This window comes from Oryzias melastigma, unplaced genomic scaffold (genome assembly GCF_002922805.2).
Source record: "Oryzias melastigma strain HK-1 unplaced genomic scaffold, ASM292280v2 sc00221, whole genome shotgun sequence".
NCBI classification, from domain to species: Eukaryota; Metazoa; Chordata; class Actinopteri; order Beloniformes; family Adrianichthyidae; genus Oryzias; species Oryzias melastigma.
The window spans coordinates 470850-497786 of record NW_023416883.1 but is presented as its reverse complement, the minus strand read 5'-3'; the positions used below and the strand labels follow the sequence as shown (position 1 = coordinate 497786).

The window sequence follows — 26937 nt, the reverse complement described above, 5'->3', positions numbered from 1 at the left end:
CGCATGTGCTTCTCTGCTCCTACGCACGTTTAATCCACCCCGCAAGCAGAAAAAGTAATCACGGAAGAGAGACTGTCTATTTCCGCGTCCGTGAGCTGGTCCCCGTACACGATTGATGCACGTGCTAATTCAGTAATGCTGAATCCATTGACGTGAATTAACAATGGACAGCTCAAACATTCAAAAATCTATCAGCCAGATCTGGACTCTACTAGCCAAAAATGTCCATAGAAAAATAATTTATGTATTTCCAAGCAAAAAAAAATATTTATTAGTTTCAGTTAATGATCATTGTCCCGCAAAAAACATAACACTAATAGTAATTGAAAATGTACTCTTATGTCAGATTTTATGACATTACAGAAATGCTGACCTAATGTTATTTTAACAAATTACATTTCCGATGTCTGATTTTTTTTTAAATGAAAACATACCTTTTTTTAAAGCATTGACTTACTTCATCTACAAACATAACATGGCAAAAATTGTGAAAGAATTTAATATTGATCAGTAAGAACTTTTCATTATTTGTGTGTGAGTCAATCCAGACAACAATATTGGGCACAAAGCAGTGAAGTCCATGGATGATCGGCTGGATACTCACAGAGGCAGTCAAATTTGCACCTCACAGTCTGTTTATCAAGATATTTTTAAAATAATTTTTGCTAAAAAAAATGTATGGAAACGTATTTTATTCAATCAAAAGGATTTCAAGTTTGCTACGGACACCAATGAATATAAAAAATCATTGAAAAAAAAAAAAAAAAAAAAGTATAGTGTGCAATCTTGTGGGGTCCAGATGACCCCACTTTTAATGTAAACAAGCCTAGGATAGCACAAGGGTTAGGCATATTTTAGTCTTTGCTAAATAAATTCAAATTTTCTAGGGGCCTTAATAATACCATTTTAAAAATATATGTATCTGTGGTTAAATTATTTTTGAAAGTAGTCAAAATAAGCAAATTTGACAGCATAACTCTCAAATGAGAAAAAAAACATGGTTAAATGAATGACCAGACAATCATGTAATATGTGTTTTTACCCGAGATCTCTGCATTGGATTATCAAAGTCAGTTCCCTCAGGAGCCAGACACAGCCATCCAGCATAAATGGGTTTAGCCTGAAAAGGAGGAAAGAGCAAAGCACAGCAATTTAGGTAATCATCCGAGCAGGAGAATGAATGGAGAGTTGCATCTTATCTAAAAGGTTTTTCAGGATTAAGATGTTTCTTTGCAACCACTTTGTAGCCCCGTTTAAAAAGTTTTTAGCCTTGTGGTATATTTATTGCAATGTGATGATAACAATAATAGATTGTATTTTTCAGCTCTTTACTAGACGCTCAAACTGCTTACAGTGTGAATCCATTATTCATTCATACTTGGTGATGGTAAAGTGCTGATGTATCCACAGCTGTCCTGGGGCAGACTGACAGAGGCGTGGCTGCCAGTACGTGTCCACGGCCTCTCTGAACATCACTGGGACATTCGTACGCATTCACACATTCGCTGGAAGGGGGAAGTGTCTTGCCAAGGACAAAGCAACAGTTGGCTGGAGGGAGCGGGAATTAAACTGCCAATCCTTCAATCACTGACCCACCTGTTCAACCACTGCCGCACTGCAGCAGGAATGCGTGCTTCCTCCTGCATCAGATAAGTGTGAGAACATGTCTTCTTCCAGAAGAAGCTGGTTTTATTCCTGATAGACACATGCTCGAGATGATAATTATCCTCCACAATTATATTCTTCAACATATCAGGATTTTTTTTTCGGCTAAATCTTAGTCAGCTGATGCCATTTTAATATTTTAAAAAAACACGCCTCTCCCCCTCCACAGGTGGTTTCTCCTCTTAGCTCGGGTCCTCTACCAGAGGTCAGGGAGCTTGAGGGTCCTGCAGTATCTTAGCTGTTCCTGCTCTTTTCTGGACTGAGATGTCTGAGGTCTTTTCAGGGATCTGCTGAAGCCACTCCTCCAGTTTGGAGATTACAGCCCTGAGTGCTCCAATTACCACAGGCACCACTGTCTCTTTCACCCTCCAAGCTTTCTCCAGTTCCTCTCTGAGTCCCTGGTATTTCTCCAGTTTCTCATGTTCCTTCTTCTTGATGCTACCATCGCTTGGTACTGCAACAGACTGGCAACCTGTCCACCGTGTATCCTGCCTTCGTCCAGAAGTTATCAAAATTTCCTGCCCTTTTCTTTGGAATAAACAACACTTTACACATGCGGAGCTACATGTTCCACACATGTAGCACTAGCATACACACCTGTTGAAACTACAGCACTGCTACACGTCTCACTTTAATGGTCCAACGCTGCGTACCTCTCCCCTATAATTTGGTGTATTTTAGCGCATTGTTTGGACAAGTTACTGGTGTTACCATCCTTACAATCCACATGATTGTTACATTAAAGACGGAGTCTGCTGTCTGCATCTACTTTAGAAAAATACAGACGCACCTAGTACCTTTTTGCTCGCAACTGCTCTACCAACCATGTGCGTTCTAGCGGAGAATTATGAGAGAGCAGGGACAGCTCCTCCCCTTCGCACCGCAGCAGGAAATGCAGAGAGGAAAGATGGAAAGTAGTAGTGCACGCAAAGTGTGTTCACACAGCTGTCATACAACAACGCCGGGACCATTAACAATATCGTTAAGACTAAAAACATACCTGACCTGTAAAAACTGATGACCTGGCACTGGTACTAAACTAAAAAAAAACTAAACTCGTCATATTGATACTTCGTCCCACCTCTAATTTGCAGTACAATACATGATGCAAACCTCCACGGACTGGACTATCACCTACGACAAACAAAAATGCACATCACCTTACGTCAGTGGCTCTCAAACTGTGGGGCAGAGGCATCCTAAGGGGGGCACGAGTCCCCAATAGGACAAGGCTGGGAAATGGGAGGAGGAGTGGGGAAACCAATGTTTGGACGTTGGAATTTTTATCTCACAGGAGATAATCAAGAAACTGTACTTCAAGACGGGTATGTGCCAGTGTTACCTCACTTACTTTAACCTAATCCTAACTGTGAAATTTTAAGATGCAATTATTGTTGTTAACTAGTGCTTTAACATCCTAAAAGAACGGCAATGCCGCTCGGACATTGACTAATTTCGAACATGCGCGGTAGATAGTGCTGGGTGCGATATGACTATATATATTGTGTGGGCAATAGAAAAGTGTCCACTCCAGGATTTCGAGCGATTTTTTGCGCACCGGTCAACTTTTTATTGTCACCACAACTTTACTGCAACTTTGACCAATCTACCGTGACAAGAGTCAGGGATGACGACACAGATTTGTGACCATTTCCCTTCTGACTTCTCAGCAGGAGTCATGCTCTCTTTTATTGTCTTTCTTTAGTCCTCTCTGACTTTTTTCTCTTCAAGACCACGTGAACGGTACCCCGCAGGGTGGTGGCGGTGCGCTGAGCGTGCAGGCAGCAGAGTGAAGGTGCGACACAGTGGGGTAAAGGTGACTTGAGCGCGAGCATGCACACGGCAGAGTGAAGGTGCGCTTGGCGCGAGCGTGCACACGCGGAATAAAGGTGACCTGAGCGCGAGCATGTACACGACAGAGTGAAGGTGCGCTAAGCGCGAGCGTGCACACGGCGGAGTAAAGGTGACCTAAGCGCGAGCGTGCACACGCCGGAGTAAAGGTGACCTGAGCACGAGCATGCACACGGCGGAGCAAAAGTGACCTGAGCGCGCACGCAGCAGGGTGAAGGTGCGCTGAGCACATGCATGCACACGGCGGGGTGAGGGTGCAGGTACAGAGCGGTCTGTCATGTTACGCGGCGTGCAGCTGCTACACAACATGAAAAGAGTATGAGAGAAATAAAGAGAAACTCTGGATATTTTGAACTTTTTCACTTTAATTGATAATACAAAAGAAGAATTTAGTCTGCAGGAACATAATTCCATACAGAACCTCCTCCACAACAAACCTATAGATGCCTGAGAGAACCGTCTCTATAAAAGAGCAGAGCATTACTGACAATAGAAACCAGATCAACTCCTCTAAGACTTGGTCTTCCTCGATCAGCAACTCACCAGTAATGCTTTTGAAATAGCTAAAGAAGATTCTATGGAGAACATGGAGATCTGGGGATTAATATGCTTATGTTAATTTTTTAAATTTATAATTTTATACTGGAAAACGTAATTTCATTCTAAAGTATGTTTAAATCAATGCACAAATATTTGGGTTATTGTGAACAGAGAGGACCAAAAGTACATTTTGTGTTTCACAGTTCTAGTCAAGTTAAAAGACAGCACAGCAACATTGTATATGGTGATGAAGAAGTATTTTCCTACTGCATGTGTCACAACAAAAAGAATTGGCATATGAGAATGTGAAGTTTATTTCATAATTAACATTTTTAGGTGCTTTTCAAAACAATTAAAAACACTACAACTTTTGTTGCAACTTTCACAAAAGTTGCTGCAATATCAGGCATATTTTCAGAGAATAGCTGAAAATATACTTTGTCGTATATCGTGATGTATATCGTTATCGTGACATCAAATATTTTATATCATGATATATATATATTTTTTTTCAAATTGCCCAGCACTAGCGGTAGACTCGTTTTGATTGTGGGCATTCGCTCTTAAGCTGCGACATAAGGCTGGGCGATATGTCCATATTATCAATTAATTCAAATTTTTTGTTTTACACGATTTACTTTTAGGAAAATTGAGATTTGTTTCCCCAGCTCTCCGCTCTCTTGGGCTTCCACAGCTCAGCTTAAAGTCAGCTCGTCCATCTATTGCACCTTCCACCTTCATGTATCCATCTTCCACCCCTTTTTTGCTAATCGTCTCCGTTTGTGTAGCGGTTAGCTTCTGCTGATGCAGCAGCAGGACATGCAGTCATTTTCAAATGGATCCTGACAGAAATGAAGGATAAAACTGCTGGTCTACAGCCGCAACAGAACTTTGAATAAAAGTGTTGATTTGAAGACAGCAATGTCGTTACACACTGATGCTAGCACGCTACAATACTAGCTGCTAATGATAATGAGCTGATTCTAAGAAAATGCTAACGAGCTGCAGCAGTACTAATTCATAGGACATTTATAAAAGCTGCATTTTATAAATATAACAGGCATACATTTGCTTTGTATTAACTTTATTAGTAGACTCTCTGTAACATGTAACGGTGTTGAGCTGAAAAAAGCCCCACCTCCAGAGAGAGCTGCATCTTTACTGTCAGTAATCTAATGACAATAATTCTAAACATTAAAATGTTTTTAAGTTCTTTTTGTTATGATTTGATATCAAAATGATTCCTCTGGAGGCTGAATTAAGAAGGAGAGCATTTTCTGTCAATCTGTCCCCTTTACTTTAAAAAATTATTCATGTAAATAACATTTTTTAATAAAAAAAAAAAAAAACATTCCCAGTAGTGTTTTAAAAATGATTAAGACGTTTTTAACCAAAATCCCACATCCTAAAGCCTTCGTCTGCAAAATATCCTCTGAGGGGGCGTGGGTTTTGGAGCTGGGGCTGTAACGAGTATCCGGGTGCTCAGATACTCGCGATCTGCTCCTGAGAATTCAAGTGCAAATATTCGCGACGTCCAAGATCGGTGATTCGCGATCTTTATAAATATATTAGAGTGTGGTAAAATATTAACATATTTTCTGGGGACGGTGTATTTTTACTCTGAAATACAGAATAATGTTGAATTTTAAGTTTATGAACTAAAACAAAGCCGAAAGAGCAGTGGTACTGGTGTTGGTACCACATGTGCTCGACCTGCAAGATCGACTTGGGGGCTTGCGACTAGTGATGAAATCACACTACGGTAACGCCACTTAGACAAACGACTGTCTAGATCTGCTCGGGCTAATATTTATTATTTTGGCGTTGACAGCTCCTTCATTAATGGCTGCTCTCCTCTGTGTTTATGTAACTGAGCAGAAAGTGAGCGCTGCATATTCTAGTGGGACTTCCTCCAATCCGTGCGACCAAAAAAAAAGTTCAACAATGCCAGGGTGTATGTTAAAAACTACGTGCAAATAACCACTTTCTCTTTTTTTTTTTTTATTGTGCGACCAACGACAAACTAGCATGCTACTCGCTAGCTCCCACTGTAGCACAAACTTCACGCTTCTCACCCTGATTTCACTCTTAAAATACGAATGCTATCCTGGGATGATTCCTCTCGATCGAATTATTTTGTTGTCAAGGTTTTTGCAGTTGATTGCAAATATTGCGCCCTCTTTTGTGATTGTTTGCGTACTTGTTCGGACCTCATCGGTTACTCGGGAAGACTCCATGTGTCGTTATGGCGCATATGTGTCATTTCCTATGTCACGTGATAGTGGTGTATTGGTCCAGACCAATCACAGTTTTACACGTCATCAAGTTGCAAGCCCCCCCCCCGAGTCGATCTTGCAGGGTGAGCATATATGGTACCTATACCGTCACCGTAAGTAAACAAATCTATGCTTCCGGTTTTCAAATTAAAACTAGCAAGAGCTTTTTTTCCATTCAAAACTGAAAACTCCAACTTATTCTGAAGCAGAGAAACCCAGCCTCACGCTGCTGAAAGGCAGATATGATCAATGTGAATCAGCTGATTCTGCTGCGGAAAAAAAAGGACTTTTTTCGTAAGTGCTCTGTACCAATGTATAATGCTTGTAATGTAAAATGTTAAATAACTTTGAGGATAGAAAACTGTGGAGAAATGTTTAAGGTTTTGTTGTTAAATAATCCAAAACAGCAATGATGTTTATCCTTTTTATAATGTTTATTTTACTGCTGAACTTAAAGGCCTCGTGCGGTCAAAATCGTGATTTTTCTTAAACTGCAATAAAACATTAGTATTTGTCACAGATGACCCCCCGTATAATTATTTTGTCACCCGCGGCCCGTGCACTCTCTTCAAACGTTCAAAGATAGCGCGGTCGCTCAGATTTTCTGCAGACACCGATAAGTAGGTCATAGGTCGTGTGACGTCAGTACAGGAACATACAGCTAGATCCGCTAGTGTTGTTGTGACTTTCTGGGCATGGAATTACTTAACATAATAGAATTTGGACTGCCGTGGATTTGGGGATTCGAACGGGATAATGGTGAATAGGAGTGTGGTATTTGGGTGCAGTAATGTGCCGAAGAAGGGGGTCTCCCTTTGTGAATTTACCGTTTCAATAAAGGAGAGGGGCGCTCCCCGGTCAGGGGGAGGCTTTGAGCCCTCCCCGGCCCTCCGGAGGAGGAACACGGGGGGTGTACGGGCACCTGGCGGGCGTGCGCCGGACGGCCAGGGTGAGGCCGCCGCGCTGAAGGGGGTTTGCGGTTCCGAGGCCCCAGGCCGGGCATGGGGGGGTGCCGTGGGTTCGCCGGACGGTTGTCCGGCGCCGGCAGCGGAGCCCACACGAAGGGTTTTTACTCCCTCCCGGGGCCGATCCATAGCCCTATTTGGAGCTGAGCGAAGCTGCTTCACCCCTGGCCCCACCTGCCTGATTATGGTAGCTCCGCATCTCGCTAATGTAAATCTTCACCGCTGCTACACAAAAAAGTCTAGCAGTATTGTTTTGATCAGAATGTCAGCTCGGATGAGGAAGTGAAGAGCTTTGTGGACCCCACTTTGATTTACAATCCTTTACAACTGTGGTCAAATGAGCCGCCGTTCACATTTCCGTGGTCACATCAAGAAGCTCCGTGGAGTCTGGTGGAGATTTTCCAGCCTTCTCAGTCCTGCTACCATAAGTGTTGGATGAAACTCACACAAAAAGTGATGCTGATTTGACCACAGAAATGTGAACGGCGGCTCATTTGACTGCAGTGAATGTGAAGATTAGGGGTGTGCCAAAATATCGATATTGCGATATATTGCGATATTTAGTCCTGCGATCGATTCTCGATGGGTTCTCACCAAGTATCGTCGATGGGTTCTCACCAAGTATCGATATTATATTTTCATTTGAAGAGGCTGTTGCGCTGAGCGTCTGAGTCGCGCGGCGGAACTATTGAGCAGATGGCCGCGCTGCATCGGACTTTTAATAGCGATGCACGCGCTCGTTCGGGAGAAGCACCGGTGAGATACAGGTTCTGTAGCGCGCGTGTACAGCATGCCTACCTGTCAGCATTTATCATCCATCTGTAGGGGATCCAGCCGGTAAGAAGTGACTTTGTCTGAGCGCTAGAATGTCAGCGATCACTTACTTCCTGTTTACTGTTGGAACTGGGCGCGCGCTTCGCAGTTGTTTGTGTACACTTCAGGTACCGTCGGAATTTTCGCTTTCATGCACTTCGAGTTTTAACCTGCTGCTGTACAGTGTAACTTTGCTAAATTTATAATGTGACGTTTTCAAACAATGTAATTACTTGTTGCTAATGTTAATTTAAAGTCATTCTTAAATAAAAAATGCAGGATTTGATGTTTGAACTTAAATTTAAATGTAATTAAAATAAAGTACATGAATTCACTATAAATTAGGGAGGTTGCTAATTAATTAAAGTACTTAAAATTATTTTTTGCCATTATTATGTGTGTTTTAAGGTTTTTACCTATTGACTGCTGACTGACCAAATAGAAAAATGATAAAGATTGGAAAAATAATCTCAAGTGACAGTCTGAGTAAATCAGCCTTCATTTTTGGATGCTCAGCCCTTTTCAAGTGAGGGAAAAATGCACAAAAAATTAGGTCAATTCTTTTGGACGTAGATAGCTGTCGCCACTTGACTTATTTAATTTTTGCTCTGTTGTTTACAACAATTCTGCTCTAAGTCATGTTTACTATTGTTAACATTGAATTTGACAGATTATTCCAATTCAGTTGTTGCCAATGCTTGTCAAAGACATAGTATTACTGATTTCAGCAATGTTGCACACAAGTGTCTATAATTTGTTACACAAAATAAGAAAAGTTGTTTATTATGATTATGTTTAAGCTAAAAAAGATAAATGGGGATATATTTTCCCAAAAAAACATGTTCTTCTATATAATGCTAGTTATTAGAGAGGATTTCTACCAATTATCGCAGTATCGCGATATTATCGATATCGTGAGCCATGTATCGCGTATCGTATCGTATCGTGAGGTACCTAGTGATTCCCAGCCCTAGTGAAGATACCATCTTCTCTTCTCCAGCACCTGAACTAGACACGCTAGCCCAGGGGTCAGCAACCCAAAATGTTGAAAGAGCCTTATTGGACCAAAAAAACAAAAAACAAATGTGTCTGGAGCCGCAAAAAATTAAAAGCTTTATATAAGCTTTACATACAGCCTGTGTTGCCTTCATTATATCTATATAACCTATATTAGCCTTCTATCAAAATGACTGAGTTGGTTACAAATACATAATGAGCCTTCATGATTAAATGTTCCCTGCAGGGCTGCACGGTGGCGCAGTGGTTAGCACTCTTGCCTCACAGCAAGAAGGCCCCGGTTCGACTCCCAGCTGTAGGATCTGAAAAACATCAACTGGGGACCTTTCTGTGTGGAGTTTGCATGTTCTCCCCGTGCATGCGTGGGTTTTCACCGGGGACTCTGGCTTCCTCCCACTGTCCAAAAACATGCCTCATAGGTTAACTGGTAACTCTAAACTGCCCCTAGGTGTGAATGTGAGAGTAAATGGATGTGTGATTGTGGCCCTGCGACAGACTGGCGACCTGTCCAGGGTGAACCCCGCCTTCGCCCTTCAGCAGCCGGGTTAGGCTCCGGCACCCCCGCGACCCCAAAAGGGAAAAAGCGGACAAGAAGATGGATGACTAAATGAATTTTCAATGCAGCACATCCTGTGGAGAATGACGCACCACAGGACTGTTGTAGGATGTCGCCTCAAGTTTAACTTCATTACAATATTAATGAATTACACTATGTTTCATTGCTTTGATGAAATTAAAGAAATGCAATAAAGAAATCCGATTTTTGATGTCATTTTTATTTTAAGGATTCGAAAAAACAACAACAAAATAGAACGTGCATAATGTGTCCTTTATCTGGGCAACAAACAGAGTCCAATAAAACGCAGCATGCATTTATAAAAATAAAACAGCAACCTTTTGAAAAGGTAAAGTATATAAAATCAAATTAATACAATTTAAGTTTGATTTCTGTGCAAATGCCAAACAAGTCAGTGAATGGGTAAAACGCAGCAGCAATGTCTTCTCTCTCTCTCTTTTGACACCAAATCAACACAGCTATCCTCGGGCCCGATCAACAAAACACAATGATATCCCAAAGTGACCTTCCAAATATATACTGACAAAAATTAGAAATCACTTAATAAAAACAGATACTTTGTTACTAAATAAATGCCTATGACAGGACTGCTTTTTTACCGGTTTAATGTGACTTCTTTTTTCGGACATTACACATCTGCGCAAAACGGTAATAAAAACACAAAAGGATTCTAACAGGAAAGCATCTGGTCCCTTTTTTCTGTTTGAAAACACAACAAGATCCATTCAAGTTTCTGTCACGGCACTCATCTCAAAGGAGACTTCAGGCTCCAAGCTGCAAAAGTGCGGCTGCAGATGAAGGGATGAGGAAACCTTAGTGATTTTACGAAGGAGCTGCAAGATTCCGTATGACACTCAATTCATAAAGAGCTGTGATGCTCTTGGACCTCTCGATGCGCCTGCTGTGCTGCACTCAGGAGAAACACTTCATACCGAGAAGCGCATTTTTTTCGGAAAAAAAGTTTCCATTACTGTTTTGCGAAAAATTTCAATTTCGATACGCCACAAATACCACCTCCTCTAAGCGCAAAAAGTTTTTGTTTTTTTTTTCGAAAAATGTCAGTTTTTTCAAAATTGTGGTGTTTCCATTAGGAGAATTAATTATCAAAATTCCAATTTGCGAGATTTCAGAATAAAGGGAAACGCATCAACTGGTCAGCTTCTCAAAACCTATTTTTGAGCTCCTCTAATTTCTCCAGAAGTGATGCAATCTCACTTTTTCTCTCACTTCGAACTGGGTACTCGGCTGCAAATGTAGCATGTTTTCCCTGGAAATGTCTTTCCACATTACTCTTTGTTAATTGACAACTTCTTGCGACAGAGCAAACATTAAGGCGATTCTTCTGCATTGGCAATGAATGCAAATGATTCGGTCCAAGAAACGTTGAATCCTCCATTCTCCTCAGTTATTTTTCTCTTTTTACCTTTGGGGTCCATGGCTCATCACACACCCACCCGCCGGTTTGTTTTGTTTAGAACAGCCACCTGCTTGGCGTCCCGCCCTGCTGATATCGCAGGCTATGACGCAAATCTTCATTGACAGAAGTAGGGCTGCCACGATTATTCGACTAATCGACGACTAATCGACTATTAAAATAGTCGACAAATAATTTGGTCGTTGAAGCGTCGTTTTTTTGTTTGGTTTTTTTTTCCTTGTTTTGATCTTAAAACTACGGTTCTCGTCACACTCGTCCGGTCAGCACTGATGTCACAGAAAGTTCTCGGTAGGCTCATAACAACACGCTAGCTAAAAAATGTGGGAAGCACAAGTAAAATAAAAGAGGAAAAAGTGTCAAATGTAATTCTGAAAGACAGAACTTGTGTTCCATGAGAGCACTATGGCGATAAATGATCACCTGAAGATGAAGCATGTTGTGACTGAGTTTGATCACGCTGAACAGAGAGCTTCGTCTAGCTAAGCTAACATCAGCGCTAACACAGCTAGCGCTGCCACGGCTGTCATTACTGCGCTGTTTGGAGATGAACCAGATCTGCAGCAGATCCGTGTCTACGGCGCTTCTGTCTGCATAGTGAACATTTCATAATCTGCGCTCTTCTAACCAAACGCCGCGAGGACGGCCCGGATAATGAGTTTACACTGGAAATGAACCGCTCGTCCAAGGCTTCATTCATATTCCGCACCGCGATCACGTCGTTCGGTTCGAAGAGCGGATTATGAAACATTCACTGCAGTGTGTCAGTACAGATCTGCCGCAGAGTTATGGAACGATTTAAAACTACGAGTCCCAGAAGTGAAGGAGCTCACCTAAAAGTCCAGAGCTAAGTTTACAAGTGTATGATTACATTATCTGCATTAAGCTACAATTACATGTAACTTAAAGTCACAAAAACGACAACAAACAGCAAAACAACCACAACATTAAAGAAGTAACACAGATTTATGGGTTCTCCCCCAAACTGAAAATATGAAGTATCGTTCTGCGCATGTGCAGTGGATGTAGGTTGTGAAAGAATAAAAGTACTGATGTACATTCTAACATCCCCTGCTTTTCTCCCTTTTTAAAATATAAATTTCCCCCTTTTTATTTATTTTCTTTGTTTCTATGGGCATCCTCAGGTTTTTTATATATAAGAATATCTTGAGTTCAAAGATGTCATTAGTGTTTTGCTTTAATAAATGGACCTCAGTGAGCAAATATTTTGAATGAGTTTATGTCTACAAATAGCCTTTGAAATACTTTATACATGTTTTATTGACCGTATGTTTTAAAGCTTTAAAAAAGAATTGCAAGCTTTTATTTAGTTAGCTGTAGTTGATTCAGATTACCTCATTTGATTTAAGTTTCGTCTTAATGCCAGAATAAAATGAAGGAGAAAAGCTGAATGATTCATTAAAAGATTAATAAACTATTGTCTTTATTTTAGTTAGAATATAGCTTAAAGACCTCAGGTTTAAAGATAATGATGGTTAAGATGAGTGTTTTACATCCAGTCACCACACGAACCGATTAGTCAACTTATTGAAAGAAATAATCGGAGATTAGTCGACTATTGAAATAATCATTTGCGGCAGCCCTAGACAGAAGTGTTGAAATGTAATATTTATTCTACACATTTTTACAGTATTGGAAAACGTTAAGAATGTTTGTCTCATGTTTTCTCTCCTACAGAAATTATATTAAAACAAAAAATATATTTTCCTCCCCCATCTGTTTCCATCTTCTAACATTATTGAAAAAGCGCCAGGGAGCCACTAGGCAGCGCTAAAGAGCCGCGGGTTGCTGACCCCTGCAACTAGCCAGAACAGATGAAGGGTTTAGTGCATGTGCAGCAGAGCTGCTGTGACGTAAAGGAGATCATTAATTAAAACAGTCTGTCTGTGACAGTTTGATTGACAGAGAATTAAAAGTAGAAATATCCGGAAATGCAAAAAAAAAAAAAAAGATTTCTTATTATATTTGTTCTCTTTCGGAAGAAAAATGACACACAGACATGTTAAAAACTCTAAAAACAGAATTTTCAATGGAGGGGACTTTAAATCAATTTTTTTGAAATCATGAATTGCACTGGTCCTGGAAATAAAATCTGTTTTTATGTCAATATTTACCACCACCTAACCATTGTACTAGAAGTTGATCAAGATTATGAATATACATGTATGATTTTTCTCAGTGTCTAGGTTACAATAGGTTTGTATTAAAATAAATACAATGGAGGAAAAAAAACATATCCAGCAACTATCCCTTTTCTCTGAACAGGTACTTTAGAGGCTGATCAAATCATAGGTTATGTTGATTGCTTCTGAAGACATACAATTCTGCAAATTCAACAAACTCCAGCCTTTATAGCAAAGGGATCAACTCTGAAATTAACATTGACGTTTTTTAAACCAAGCTTTCCAATTGTAAGAATGCATTTGACCTCCTACTACTTTTAAAACCAACATCGATTATTTATATTGTATTGTATTTGTATTATAAATTCCCCGAATGAATGACTATAGCTTACCTGTGTCAGATCTTGATCAGTCATTAGATGTAGCTCCCGAGGTTTGAAGCAATTTTGACATTTACTTTTGTTGAAAAAATTCGCCTGGAACTTTCTACACGGATTTTCTTTTGCGGTAGACATAATTAATGTTTCTTTAAACTAAACGTTATTTTCCGGGGTAATGTAATCCAGCTCTTTGCTTTTACGTATCCGCTATCGCCACTTGGTAAAATGAACCAACAATTTGACACATTGTGCGTTTAGACCGGAGGAGGGAAACTTTTAAAATGTGGTACGTATAGAGCCAATTACAATTGCTGCATCCCAATAACTATTTAGCTTCCATTAAGCCCGTCTTCCCATCATCCCGTCACTAATAAATGCCTTTTAGTGCGTGGCCTGCAACCACAAAGCGAAGTTGTACTAAGGAGGCGGCTAATATCCTGTTAGCTTGCCAGGAAATATCAATTCGGGAGCGGAGTTGACCATAAAACACAACATTTGTATAACTGTGTTGCGTACACGCTAGAATGCAGAGCGTCCACGGGCAGAAAAGCCTCCAGTTTGAAGGAAACGACCCACAGCGAAGCTTGCAGGCTGCTAACCCATTTGCAGTGGTCGCTCTATGCGAAGTTTATCTAGTACCCTTTTGCTATGCCACGGTTAGCGGCTTGCTAGCACGCAGATACACTTGCTAACAAAATCCTTTCCAGCTTCCCGTCTTCAACTTAACTCTAAAAAAGAATCATTTGAAAACCTATTTTAAGTGCCTTTCCTCCTAACAGAAGCATCGCATTCAGACAAACGACCTATTTACCGGTTGCAGAAAGCAAAGGTCGGATTATGCTCCATAACTAGCCCGGTTAGCCGCGGTGCGTTCATTTTCTTCTTTTCTAACGGAGCGAGAGGGAATGGAAAAGGAGCTCCGGGAATTTTTCCAGATCTCGCGATAACAGAGAGCCGTCTCCACCTGCTGATGGAGAAAAACAAAGAAAAAAAAATCTCACTGTATATCATCGCTTACACTTTTCTTTATGTTGAAAACTTTAATTTTGAAACCCTGATTATAACAATCATTCAATAGGATAGGAAATTAGTTTTTCCACATTTCCCCAAACGTTATTTTTGCAATCAACTAAATATTTTGATTTAAAGGAAAATTTTGCACACAAAAAATGGGTATAAATGCTTAATTTCTGACAGGACAACATCTGGCTAAAGTAGTAAAGAAATTGTCCTCAATTCATATTTAATTTTTCTCAAAATTTGGATGAAGTTTGAATAAAGTCTCATTTTATTTTATTTTTTTAAGTCATATAGCAATACATGTACATGTGTGCTTATTTGCAGTCGTACACATGTTGCTAGATGTTGGACTTGCACGCACGAAACCTAGGTTCGCTTCCTAGGGCCGCAACAAGCCAAACATTCAGTTTGGCCCTTAGGCAAGACACTTTCCACTGCTTCCTATGGGTCTTCCTGTGTCTTAAAAATACAAGGTTGTGCCAGGATAGACATCCAGTGTGAAACTCCCTACCAAATCACCTGTATGAGTCAGTCAAAGCTGATTAGTTGTGGTGACCCCTGGCAGGATAAGCCAAAAGGTGAACAACAGCCAGACAGTACAGAACTGAACTGATCATCCCCTCCCCCTTCATATTCCTGCTGGGACCAGAAAGACAAAATCCTGTAGATTCAATTGAAAAATAAACTGCTATCAGTCATTCTGTTTGTCAAAATAACCTGCTCTGTTGTCTCTTTTTAACATATTGTTGCTAAACTTAATTTTTTTTTGTCATGATAAATTTTCTCTATCGCAAGAATCAGAATCTGGAAAATCAGATGCTTCAGTGAGAACATGTGGTGCCCGCCAGCCCCAACCTCAAATGTTGGAAGCGTTAGATTGACAGATTCTTGGACCAATCACTCCTTACTAATGTCGTCTGGTCCCGAAATGGCGAAATCAGGCGATATTCGTACCACGGAAAAATGGGGACTGAATTGACTTAATTTTGTTTAATTTTAACAAAAATAGAAATAGCTTTTGTGTGGATTACCTTTTTATGTGTAAGTTTCATAAATAGCATCTCTTCCTCCATCTGTCTTAAGAGAAGAGCTGTTGATACACGTACTGGTGGCCCAACCCTTCATACTGGCAGCGAGTGGACATACTTCAGATACTGTGCACCAAACATATGTGTGTATTAATGGCAACTCAAGCTGAGGCTATTATAAGCAAGTGGTTCCAGTAGAGAGGCAGGTCCACTGAGGCGCTCACAGAGCCACTTGAATGGACAAGAGACACAAACGGAACTTAAAGTGCCTTCTTACCAAACTTCTTCCAGAAAAAAAACAAGAGCTAGTCTTGCCAAAGGATTAGCTCCTTCTCTATGCTGTAAGTGAATCAATGATAACAGCTTACAGGTGTGCTTGTGCTTCCTTTGGACCCAGAGGCTGACTTGCTGTATGCATGTCTTCATCCAAATATAAGGCTGGTCAAAGAATATGATTACTCAATACTTTCTGAACTTAAATGAGGGGGAACATTGTCATTCTAAAATTAAAGGTAGTCATAAAGGGTTATTTATTGTGCATGTGAGACTCTCTGGCCTTTGGAGTGTCCAGTAACAACACCCAGGACATTAGATCGGGTAAAATATTTGCTAGTGGCCCCACTGCTACTCCACTATATTTAGCTGTCTTTTCAATCTTCCCGTACATGGTAAATGTATTGGCAGGACATTAACTTTAACCCATTACTTTAAGAAGAGATTGCTTGAAATGACATGTCCAAATTAGAATAAGAAGATAGGAGCAATTAGTCTTTTATAAGAAAGTCCTAAAAAGGTAACATGAGATTGCATCTGAGTGTTCATGCAGATATTCAGATTTTCTGGCCAAAAAAACAAGTGGATAAGAAAATACAGCATAAGAGAAGGTTATATGCACCTGACAAAAACTTACGTGGTTAGAGCATACACGTTTTTTGAATGAGATGACAACTTAAAAATTCATTCAACTTTAAAAGAAAACATTTGTATATCTTCAACAAGTTTTAGCATGTTTGAGTCATTTTTGGATTCAGATGCACCAAACCCTATCATATTCTATTTTTAGTTAGTATTTTATTGCAGGAGTTCAATCAATTAAGTTCTCCAATGTCCCTGATTCATTCAACTTGTGTAAATAAGTTGTTGGAAAGCAGATAACATAAAGTGGTTATCTTTTCTGATTAACAACCATAAAGATTATTGACTGATCAAAAGTTTTTGAATCCTGATTAAGGTGTCATATCCTTCTTTCTTGCTGGTTTTCTAATTAATCATGACCTTGAAGCTAAAAAGCTTTGCAAAAACAGAGCCATGTCATCTTTCTTTTTTTTGGGGGGGGGGGAGGACTTGTCACATTTCAGCTAACACCAGGCTTTCTTTAAAACACCATGCTGTGTAGACTAATAGCCAAAATAATAATAACCAGTGATATATATAAGTGCTTACAACATATGAAACCGTGGCGAGTCACCTTCTCCACGAGGACGTGGCCAAAAGAAAGCCCTTTTCCTCCTTTCTTTCATAATACAGAGCTGGTCCTGGTACACAGAGAGATTCTTCTGCCATTCTACAAAATCAGTGACTGTTCTGTTCGTGAATGTAAGAAGTAGAAAGCAAATGATTCACATTTAAACTGGTTAGCATGTGCAGTAGAAAATGAGGATGTAAGTGTGCTGTCAGTCTTCTGGTTCTGCCTCACTGGCTTCATACCAAGGACACACATACTGACAAAGCACACTCCTCTACACTTCAAATGAACAAGCAAAGGCAGTTCAGAGAACACATATAGGAGATGTTGTCAAACAGCCTATTAGCATGATCAAACAAGTTCTAAAATTCTATCACTTTTTTGTTCATTTCTCCTGTCCTTTAATAAGAATTGCTTTGTCTGATGGTGCTGACTTTGCGTTTCTTCCACGGCAGGTTGACTTGTTTTGTGCTCTGTCTTTCAGGCTGCTTGTTCTTCTTTGTCATATTGACCTCCCCATTTTTGTTTCACAGAACATGGGCCTACCCTCAGTGATGGTGTTGCCCCTACTAATAGTCATTGCAGCGGGGGTTTATTACATCTACAATGAGGTGATTCACTTCATGTCCAAGTCCTTAGTGCGAAACAAAGTGGTGGTTATTACTGATGCTGTGTCTGGAGTGGGGACAGGTAAATGATTTGACCTTTGCAAGGAACATGGAAAAAAGGAACATGACAAACATTTACAAAGAGTTTCAGCTCATTCAATGACAGTACAAGCAGTAATTATTTTTTTTAATGAAATAACAAAATCTAGCTGCAAAATCCCAATAAAATTATATGGAGGGTCCAAGTGACACTGCTTACAACCAAAGTGAAGGACCACAGGTACAGCTGTCTTCAAATCAGGGAATGTTCTGACTTGTGTCCAGTCTGCTGCGACATTTTTTTCTTCTTTGGAGTGTTCTACGCTAACTGATGAGGTTATGACATGAATTTAATCAGACATAAATTGGATAGTTGATCCAGCAAGCTTTTTGCAAAACATGAGAAACTAACATTTATACATTGGCATATATTTTTCTGTGTGTGTAGAATGTGCCCATCTCTTCCACAAAGGCGGTGCCAGACTGATTCTGTGCGGAATGAGCTGGGACAAACTGGAGTCTCTTTATGACTCTCTGACAAGCGATGCTGACCCGAGAGAGGTAAGGAAATCACACTGTACAAAAACATAAAGGCAACACTTTTGTTTTTGCTCCCATCTTTTAAAGTCTCTCAGACAGTTTTCACAAATCTGTTGAAATCTGCACTTCTTTGCTGAGATAATCCATTCCACCTCACAGGTGTGCCATATCAAGATGCTGGTCAGACAGCTTGATTATTGGACAGATGTGCCTTGGACTGGCCAGAATAAATGGCCACTCTGAAATGTTTAGGTGTATCAAACACCACAATGTCACAGATGTTGCACTTTTTGACAGTGTACAATTGGCATGCTGACAGCAGGAATGTCCACCAGTGGTGATGCTCATGAAGGAGCATTACTCTATCATCAGCCCTCTCCAAAGGCGTTGTAGAGAATCTGTAGCTACCAACCAGCTTCACAACCGCAGACTATGTGTAACTACAGCAGCCCAGGACCTCCACATCCAGCCTGTGCATTTGCAGGATCGCCACTCAGACAGCTGCTGAAACAGTTTGCATATTCAATGAATTTCCATGCAAAGTGTCAGAAACCTTCTCCGGGAAGCTCATCTGCATGATCATTATCCTCATCGGGGTCTCGACCTGAATAGTGGCCAAATACAAACGTTTGATGGCATCTGGCATTAATGAATCCCAGTTTACATTGTTCAGAGAAGATGACAGTGTGTGCAGCTTTGTGTAGGAGAGCTGTTTTCTGACACCAATGCTGGACCAAGTGGCCATGGTGGCGGTGGGGTTATGGTATGGGCAGTTGTATGTTACAGGGGAAGAATACAGGTGGATATTATTGAAGGTATGTTAATGCACAGAGATAGCCTGACGAGATCCTGAGGCCCATTGTTGTGTCATACATCCAAGAACATCACATGCTCATGTTGCAGCATGATAATGCCCCATGTTGCAAGGATCTGGATACAATTCTTGGAAGCTGAGAACATCCTAATACTCACCGGACATGTCAACCATTGAGCATGTCTGGGGGGTTCTGGGTCGGGGTATATGACAGCGTGTTTCAGTTCCTGCCAATATTAAGCAACTTCGCACAGCCATTGAAGAGGAGTGGACCGTCATTCCACAGGCCACAATATAGACAACCTGATCAACTCTATGGCAAGGAGATGTGTTGCACTGCATGAGGCAAATGGTGGTGATACCAGATACTGACCGTGTTTTAGGTCCCAAAACTCCTCTGTTACAACTAAACGGGACGTTAGAGTGGCCTTTCATTGTGGCCAGTCTAAGGCACACCTATGCAATAACCAAGCTGTCTGACCAGGATCTTGATATGGCGCACCTGTGAGGTGGGATGGATTATCTCAGCAAAGAAGTGCTCACTATCACAGATTTCAACAGATCTGTAAACAATATTTGAGAAAATTGTTTTTTTTGTGTTTGTAAAAAAGCTTCAGATCTTTGAGTTCTTCTCATAAATGATGGGACCAAAGATATAGCTTTTTCTTTATGTTTTTGATCAGTGTAAATATAGAATGAACTCTCTAAAATGAATGTCATTATACTTGTGTCTAATGTTATTCGTATGTATTTAAGTGCAACCAGCACAAAAATTGATGGAAATTTATATTGGCCGACATTCACATTGCTTTATCGTAATTAAGCACGTTCAAGGTTAAATGTTGTTGTTGGTCACATGTATTAACTTAACCCAAACCATAACTGTAACCCAACCCTTCCTCTGGGTCCGTGCAACTAATGAAGAAGTTCAGCAATGGTCATACATATTTAGAAAATAATGTGAGAATAGTCACTTTCTATACTTATTAAATGAATGACTGAATGAATGAATGAATGAATGAAATGGTTTATTTAGAGCAATCAGGTAATAATACATGAAATAAGATCACATAATAAATCACGAGTTGATCACTTGAAAGGGAGTGGAAGGATGCAAACTTATATAATCCCACCCCGGCTCGACCATACCATTTTCTCTACATATAGTAGTTCACTTTCGGCTTATCCCTTTCGGTGTCGCCACAGCGTAACAGCACCCACTGTTTCTCATCAGTGATTTGTCAGAGTTTTTACCCCGGATGCCCTTCCTGACACAACCCTGTACTTGAGGGGCACAGGGACCCAGTTAGGCAGCAGCGTCAAGGGTCTTGACTAAGGACCCAATCTGGGTGGGGATCAGTGGACAACCCTGGAATCGAACCCAGGGCTCCTGCGTGCCAGCCCTTCACCTAGCCCACTGAGCCACCCAGCAGCTACCATTTTCTCTACATGAATTATCAATTTCTGGTTCAGGACTTAATATCAAATATTTTTACTCTACAATCAGAGATTCAGGTTATTAATGATCCTTAAGATCAGAGATGTAATCAAACTTTAAACATCCACAGACAAATCATTTATATTAATCTGTACCAAAAATCTAAATATACTCAGTCGATTATTATCAGGAAAACATCATCCACATCAATCAATCCCAGAGGCCCAAGCCATCACCACCAGAAAAAAACAGTATCTGAAATCCAGAGCATAACAGATGATTAATAATCATCTGAATACATTCCAGACTCCCGGGGCTAGTCAGTGCATTGGAGAAAGCTTTGCTTGAATATCAGCAAGCACAATTTTGAGTTCCGTCAAATCGGATTCAAACTTTTTCTTCGGTGCCATGTTCAACTCTCCTGCTTGGTGATTAAAGTTGCTTGTGAGACTTTAAAAGCCGAAGAGTTGAGGAGAGTTGAAGACATGCGTCTGCTGCCCATGACCCAGAACCGGAAAATATATTCGTCATTTCTTCTTTTTACTTTTGGTAAACCACACAAACAGACACTCCTTCAATAGTGCAACTGTCTCAGGAATATTTAAAAGACACCTAGAGCCAAGATAACCATTTATGGACTTTCCTCTCCCAAAAATCTCATGATTCCCTGCTAGAGTTTACATGTTTACATGTAGGTTTAAGTATGATTTGTTCTTGTTTTATGATGATCTATTGTGTTACCACCCTCAGGATCCCCACTTCCTCCAGTGGACACAATAGCAGGATATCCTTTCTGACAGCAAACTGTCACAGTGAGCTCTAAAACATGTCCACATCACAAAAGAAACGTTAGGCTTTAGACCTCAATGTCAACCAGCATAAAAGAACAACTGTCCTAATAAACACTTTGGGCCCTATTTTTTATTGAAAAGCTCCTGCATCTTTTAAGAAACCTACTAATTATTTGATATGCATTTTTTGGCAAGTTTTTCATTAGAGATAGCTTAGTTTACAAAAGCACAAATTATTGGTGTTTGCCTGTCTGTTAATAATTCATAAAAACAGGAGTCTAGGGCCCAATCTGAATAGACCCTTTCCACATGACGTCAGCCAAAATGGTGACGAGGCCATCAGTGGCTTCTGGTTTACAGGTAAACAGTAGAGAACTGAACACTGTTTAACACAATTTTACGTAAATAACAAAAGGCAGCCTTACCAGTTGTAACAGAAAATCTAACAATATTTATTTGATAAATGTCCTTTCTGATTGTTTTCATGTTTCTCTATATGATCGTTCACAAATCAAAGTACAAATGTCAGTAATCCTGCCTGCAGAATACTGCACAGCTGCTTCGCCAAATTCCTTGTTTAATTATGAAGGTAATTATGATTTCATTTCTTTAATTTGTGCTAACGCTAGCAATAGCCTTGGGTCTAGATGTGGAGCTGCAGAAGATCAGTTCTGACCAGTTCAAAGTTTCCTAAATTTCCGTGCTCATAAAATCCTTGAAAACAGATCAAAAGTCAGACAATTCCAGCGTGTCTGACATTAAAGTAAAACTTTTTTCCTGTTGTATTGTTTTCTACTGCGGTCAGTGAGCTGCTGTTAGCTCAGCTGTACTTCTAACATCTTTACTCTTTGCTTTTGTTCATAACTGTTTCTGATCTGTAGGAAAGTAAAGGTAAAAAAAAAAAATTAAAACTGTTGCCAAAAAAATGAAAGTGACTATTTCCACATAATGATATAAAATATGTTCACCCAGAGATCATTATTTTTACTTGGCCGCCCTTATTTTGAAAACTGATAATAAGTGGCTAGATAGCTGCTCTTACTGTAACATTTTCAATGAGCCAAACTGTTAATGCTTTTATTATTATTCCTTAAAATATCCTGTAGAACAAGTAAATTTAGCCTGGGAAAACATTAAAGTGCGTGTGGGCAATGCAGGGATGTACGCCTTTGCTGAGGGCATTAAATGTGGCCAACATGAATTTCTATCAACATTTGTGCTGATTGCACTTAAAATATGTGCAAATAACATCGTCCTAAATAGAAACCATTAGAATAATATCTGCTCAAATGAAATGGTAAATGGTGTATATTTGTATGGCGCTTTTCTACCTTCCTCGAAGGTCCAAAGTGCTTCACAGTCACAGTCCCATTCACACACTGACGGTGTCTCCACTGCTGAACACTGGCCCCAACCTTCCACCAGAGGCAAAGTGGGGTTCAGTGTCTTGTCTATATGTGTCTGGCATATATTTTGAATAAAACATCCAATATTGGAGATTATCATAAATTTGTATTTTGATTTGTGAACGATCTAAGAGATGAAAACCATTACAGTTAGGTAGGACATTTAAAAAATGAACAATTAAAAAAATTCCATCACATTTGGTAAGGTTACCTTTAATTATTTATGCAAAGTTGTGCTTAAAAGGATTCAGTTGTCAGCTTTGCCTGTCTAGATCTGTCGACCGGAAGTCACTTTACACATTCACAGCCCTGCCGCCATTTTGTCTGACTTCACCGTGAAAAGAGTCTATTCTTCTCTTCTCCCTATTCCCACAAATCTATCCCCCCCAAATGGAGAGTTATGGAAAAATAGTGTCTCTGAATTTGTACGTAACTTCCACTCGATGACATCATCAATACGTTGCCAATAAGCTACATTAGCACGGAGCTTCCAGCGCTTGAATATACATAACAAAAGTTCTTCTCCTTCTCCGGCGCAGTGGGACACAGAACCCCCTCGCAGCAGAGGGTTCTGCATACCTCCACTTGGAGGATTGGCCTTTAAAAAATATATTTCGGACAACACTGCCAATTTAAATGCCCCTCCAAATGAAGGGGTAGGGAATGGGGAAGAATTCAGAATGGGCCTAAAACCTTAGGACTGGTTGGGTGTATCCTGGGATATCTTGGATGCTCCATAGATCTTAGACAGAGTTACCAACACAGTACCCTGATGTTCAGGTCTTGTTTGTCATTTGGGCTGTCAAATTATAGCTGGACGGCTACTCTATGATGAGGATGTGGTAGCATTGTGTGACAAAGTTTCTCGCTGCAGACCTTTGCTCCAAAACTGGTGATCCTGGATTTCAGCGACATGGACAGCATGGAGGAGGTGGTGGCCGAAGTGATGGAGTGTTATGGCTGTGTGGATGTGCTGATCTGTAACAGCAGCATGAAGCTAAAAGCTCCTGCTCGGAGTGTCTCTCTTGAGCTGGACAGAAACATCATGGACATTAACTACTTTGGGCCCTGCACTCTTGCCAAAGGTGGGTGCAGTTTTTCAAAATGACCCCCACAAAAATATGGTAGCAGTCTTACTCATCTAATTTGGGCATTCGTGTATCCAAAATATGCGACAGGTGTTCTTCCAGCAATGATATCTCGAAGGTCAGGGCACATCATACTGGTGAACAGCATCCAGGGTAGAGTGTCTATCCCTTTCAGGAGCTCATGTGAGTCATGTTTCTGACAGCTTTTCACTGGAGAGTGAAAACTTTGGGGTCCTAAATAATATCTGACAAATAAGAAATTTATTTTTTTCTTTACACCTTTATGTGTTCGTTAAACCTTTTCAAAGTTTTTTTTCAACAAGCTTATAAACATATATCCACTCTGAAAAAATACCAGTATTGGTCAAAAATTAATCTTTAGCTAATTACATCATTGTCTAGCTCAGGGGTCTGCAACCTGCTGCTCCAGAGCCGCGTTTGGCTCTTCTACCCCTCCATTGTGGCTCTCTGGTAAACAAAAAATGCAAAGCTTTTGGCTTAAAAAAGTAACTGTAAAGTAAAGTAAAAAAAAAATTAAAATAACTTATCACTCTGCAAGAACACTAGCCATAGTGATTTTATAATCAAGAACTAAGCATTTTCCCCAATTCCACAGTTTCAAGTGTGCCTTATGGTTCAAAAAATGCAGTTAATTAGCTGTGTTTCAATTTTAGAAAGTTGGATTTATGAATTTCTGGCTAAGAAGCACCACAAATGTTTAAAAATGTTTTTTTTTTTCATTGCTGACATTACACTACCTACCACTAGAATTGCTCAAGTAAGATGATCCTATGTGACACAGTCTTTTATTTGGAAAGGAATTTTTGTGAACCTCTACTAAAAGTTATACGTTATTGGGGAAAAAAATCTATTTTCTCTTAAAGTTTGTTTTTATTTTTGCCAAAAAAATTGTTTATTTATATTTCTCATAAAAATAACAATAACACAAAGTCTTATTTTTATAAAGGATGTGTGGCTCCTTATGGGTTGTGGTCAGTGAGAAATTGAAACAGTTGAATTTTGCAATTTTGAGTTCTGCTCTGGTTATGATGAACATAGCTTGTTGTACATCAAAGAAAATGATAAATATAAAAGTCTGATCTGCAGAATTTGTGAAGATAATCTTTTGATGAATTGTGTCTTTGACCAGAAACGTTTTGTGTTTGCCCTCAGATGCCGCCTCCAAACATGCTGTACAGGCCTTCTTTGACTGTCTGAGAGCTGAAGTGGAGGAGTATGGGCTTGTAGTCAGCACCATCAGTCACACCTTTATAAACAGCTCAGAGCCAGCACCATTAACAGAGCCCTCTCCAAAACCAAACGCCCTGGCTGCATGTGAGCATTTCTTCTGAAGCCCTGCCCTCCAGCAACAGCAAAATCGTCATTCAGGTGCAGATGTTTATTTGCAGTTTTATCTAAATCTTCATGTTCTCTGCAGTCATCAAGAGCCAGCTGACCCATGGTGTGTCCCCGTCAGTCCTGGCCAATGAGATTATGCAAACCGTGAACAGGAAGACAAAGGAGGTTGTGCTTGCACACCCCATCCCCAGAGTGGCCCTCTACCTCCGCTCCCTGTTCCCGCCCTTCCTCTTTGCTGTGCTGGCAGCAGGGGTGAAGGACTCCATGCTGGCCCAGGACATGCAGTGAGACAACACATCTGGAATAAAGTCCAGTCCTTTTGGAAATGCAGTAGTGTTTTTTTCTTAGGTTATCACTACTGTTGCGAAGTTTAGGATGATGATAAACATATTCCATCACCAATTTGAGGCAGATAAAAGAAACATCTTCTGGTAGACAAAGACTGGTACAGCACACTAACAACAAAATATTCTCTGTGTTCATGATCTCTATTTAGCCCATGTCTCACACTTATTAAAGTCACCATTTATTCATGATGTACCACAAGCTCTACCTACTGTCTGTCTCATCACACATAAGGAATCCCTCAAGAGGTCGAATGAACCTGCATGTGACCATGGGTCATATGGTATAGGACACATTTCTCACACCAAGGTGGGTAACAGTTAATGGGACTTTAATTAAAAACTTTTGACCAAACGCTTTTAGAACTTTCCTTTAGTAAAATCATGAGCAACCCTCTTGATTAAAGATTAATTTAAAAAATTGTTCCACCCTTTCATGCAAATATTTGATTTGCAGAAACAAACAATAATAACCCTCCAATAGCACATAAATATGACAACATTTTAACAGAAAAGCTCAACTTAAAAAAGTGTATCAGGTTTAGGAATTTCAAGAGTTAGTCTAAAGAGTGTGTTTATCTTTCAGCTGAAATGATTCATTTTGCATGAAGGCATATTTACTTTGAATTTTGAGTGGGCTCCTTCCAAAGTGACACATGCTTTCATTTTTACAGGACTCTGACATTCAAATCGAAAGAGAACTGTATTTTTCCAAATGTCCTCATGGTGGCAGCAACACTTAAAACTGTGGCTGCTTTGGCTCTTGGAGAGCTCTTGAGGTTATAATGACAACAGGTTATTTGAAAAATAAATAAAGAAATAAACAAACCCTGTCCTGAATTTTCTTCCTTGTAATATTTTTTGTGAAAATAAAACCAAAAACATTCAATCTCAAAAATCCTTCACACAGTAAATTGTGGCTTAAATTTCATTTTATTAATGAGCAAGTTTTAACTCTTGATAGGAAGTAAGACATTTGAAGGTATTTAGAGGATGTACAAGAAACATCATTGAAAAAAAAATCTTACCTTTTACTTGAATTTGCACAAAAATGACAATCTGCCAGTATATTCAGCACTTGAGCATGCTGCATGTAGATTATGACATAACAATTCCAAATACAAAGACTTAGACTAGAAAGACTTAAAAACTCTAATAAATCTTGCAAATTTCTTTAGCTAATCAGCTTAAAATTAATAAAGAAAAATCCACAATAACATCTGTTACTGATGAGTCAGGAAATGTCACACATGACCCGATCAAAATTAATGAAACTTTTAAAGAGTTTTATAAGAACTTGTACACTTCACAGATCAATCCATCAGACCAAAGCATCA

At 39.9% G+C, this 26937-nt stretch overlaps 2 protein-coding genes across 5 annotated transcripts in view; one reads left to right on the top strand and one right to left on the bottom strand.

Annotated features, from left to right (window-relative positions):
- mprip (myosin phosphatase Rho interacting protein) overlaps nucleotides 1–14797 on the bottom strand; it is a 101135-nt gene extending 86338 nt beyond the window's left edge. For 2 of the 3 annotated variants that reach the window (XM_036210740.1, XM_036210739.1), the window contains exons 1-2: nucleotides 13673–14797; nucleotides 1043–1120 (exon numbers count right to left, since the gene is read on the bottom strand). In XM_036210740.1, the coding sequence (XP_036066633.1) occupies nucleotides 1043–1120; nucleotides 13673–13795 (201 nt within the window). In that variant the 5' untranslated portion in view covers nucleotides 13796–14797. The remainder of the gene's footprint in view (nucleotides 1–1042; nucleotides 1121–13672) is intronic. The other variant, XM_024261544.2, reaches the window with a different exon arrangement.
- A 1094-nt stretch (nucleotides 14798–15891) lies between these two features.
- dhrs7cb (dehydrogenase/reductase (SDR family) member 7Cb) lies at nucleotides 15892–26428 on the top strand. 2 transcript variants are annotated; one of them, XR_004947346.1, is made up of 8 exons: nucleotides 15892–16049; nucleotides 17707–17863; nucleotides 18269–18381; nucleotides 23684–23894; nucleotides 23988–24080; nucleotides 25071–25232; nucleotides 25336–25910; nucleotides 26275–26428. XR_004947346.1 is itself a non-coding variant. In XM_024261519.2 (7 exons), the coding sequence occupies exons 2-7, from the start codon at nucleotides 17710–17712 to the stop codon at nucleotides 25542–25544; spliced, it is 942 nt and encodes a 313-aa protein (XP_024117287.1). In that variant the 5' UTR covers nucleotides 15892–16049; nucleotides 17707–17709; the 3' UTR covers nucleotides 25545–26428. The 2 variants fall into 2 exon arrangements, 1 of the variants encoding a protein (XP_024117287.1); XM_024261519.2 differs by having other exon boundaries at nucleotides 25336–26428.
- The last annotated feature ends 509 nt before the right edge of the window (nucleotides 26429–26937 follow it).

Bases quoted from the DNA above. Each gene is read 5' to 3' on its own strand.
- dhrs7cb (XM_024261519.2), top strand. From the start codon at position 17,710: ATGGGCCTACCCTCAGTGATGGTGTTGCCCCTACTAATAGTCATTGCA. The intron at 18,382-23,683 runs GTAAGGAAATCA...TTCTCGCTGCAG, and splicing joins GCGATGCTGACCCGAGAGAG to ACCTTTGCTCCAAAACTGGT. The intron at 24,081-25,070 runs GTGAGTCATGTT...GTTTGCCCTCAG, and splicing joins TATCCCTTTCAGGAGCTCAT to ATGCCGCCTCCAAACATGCT.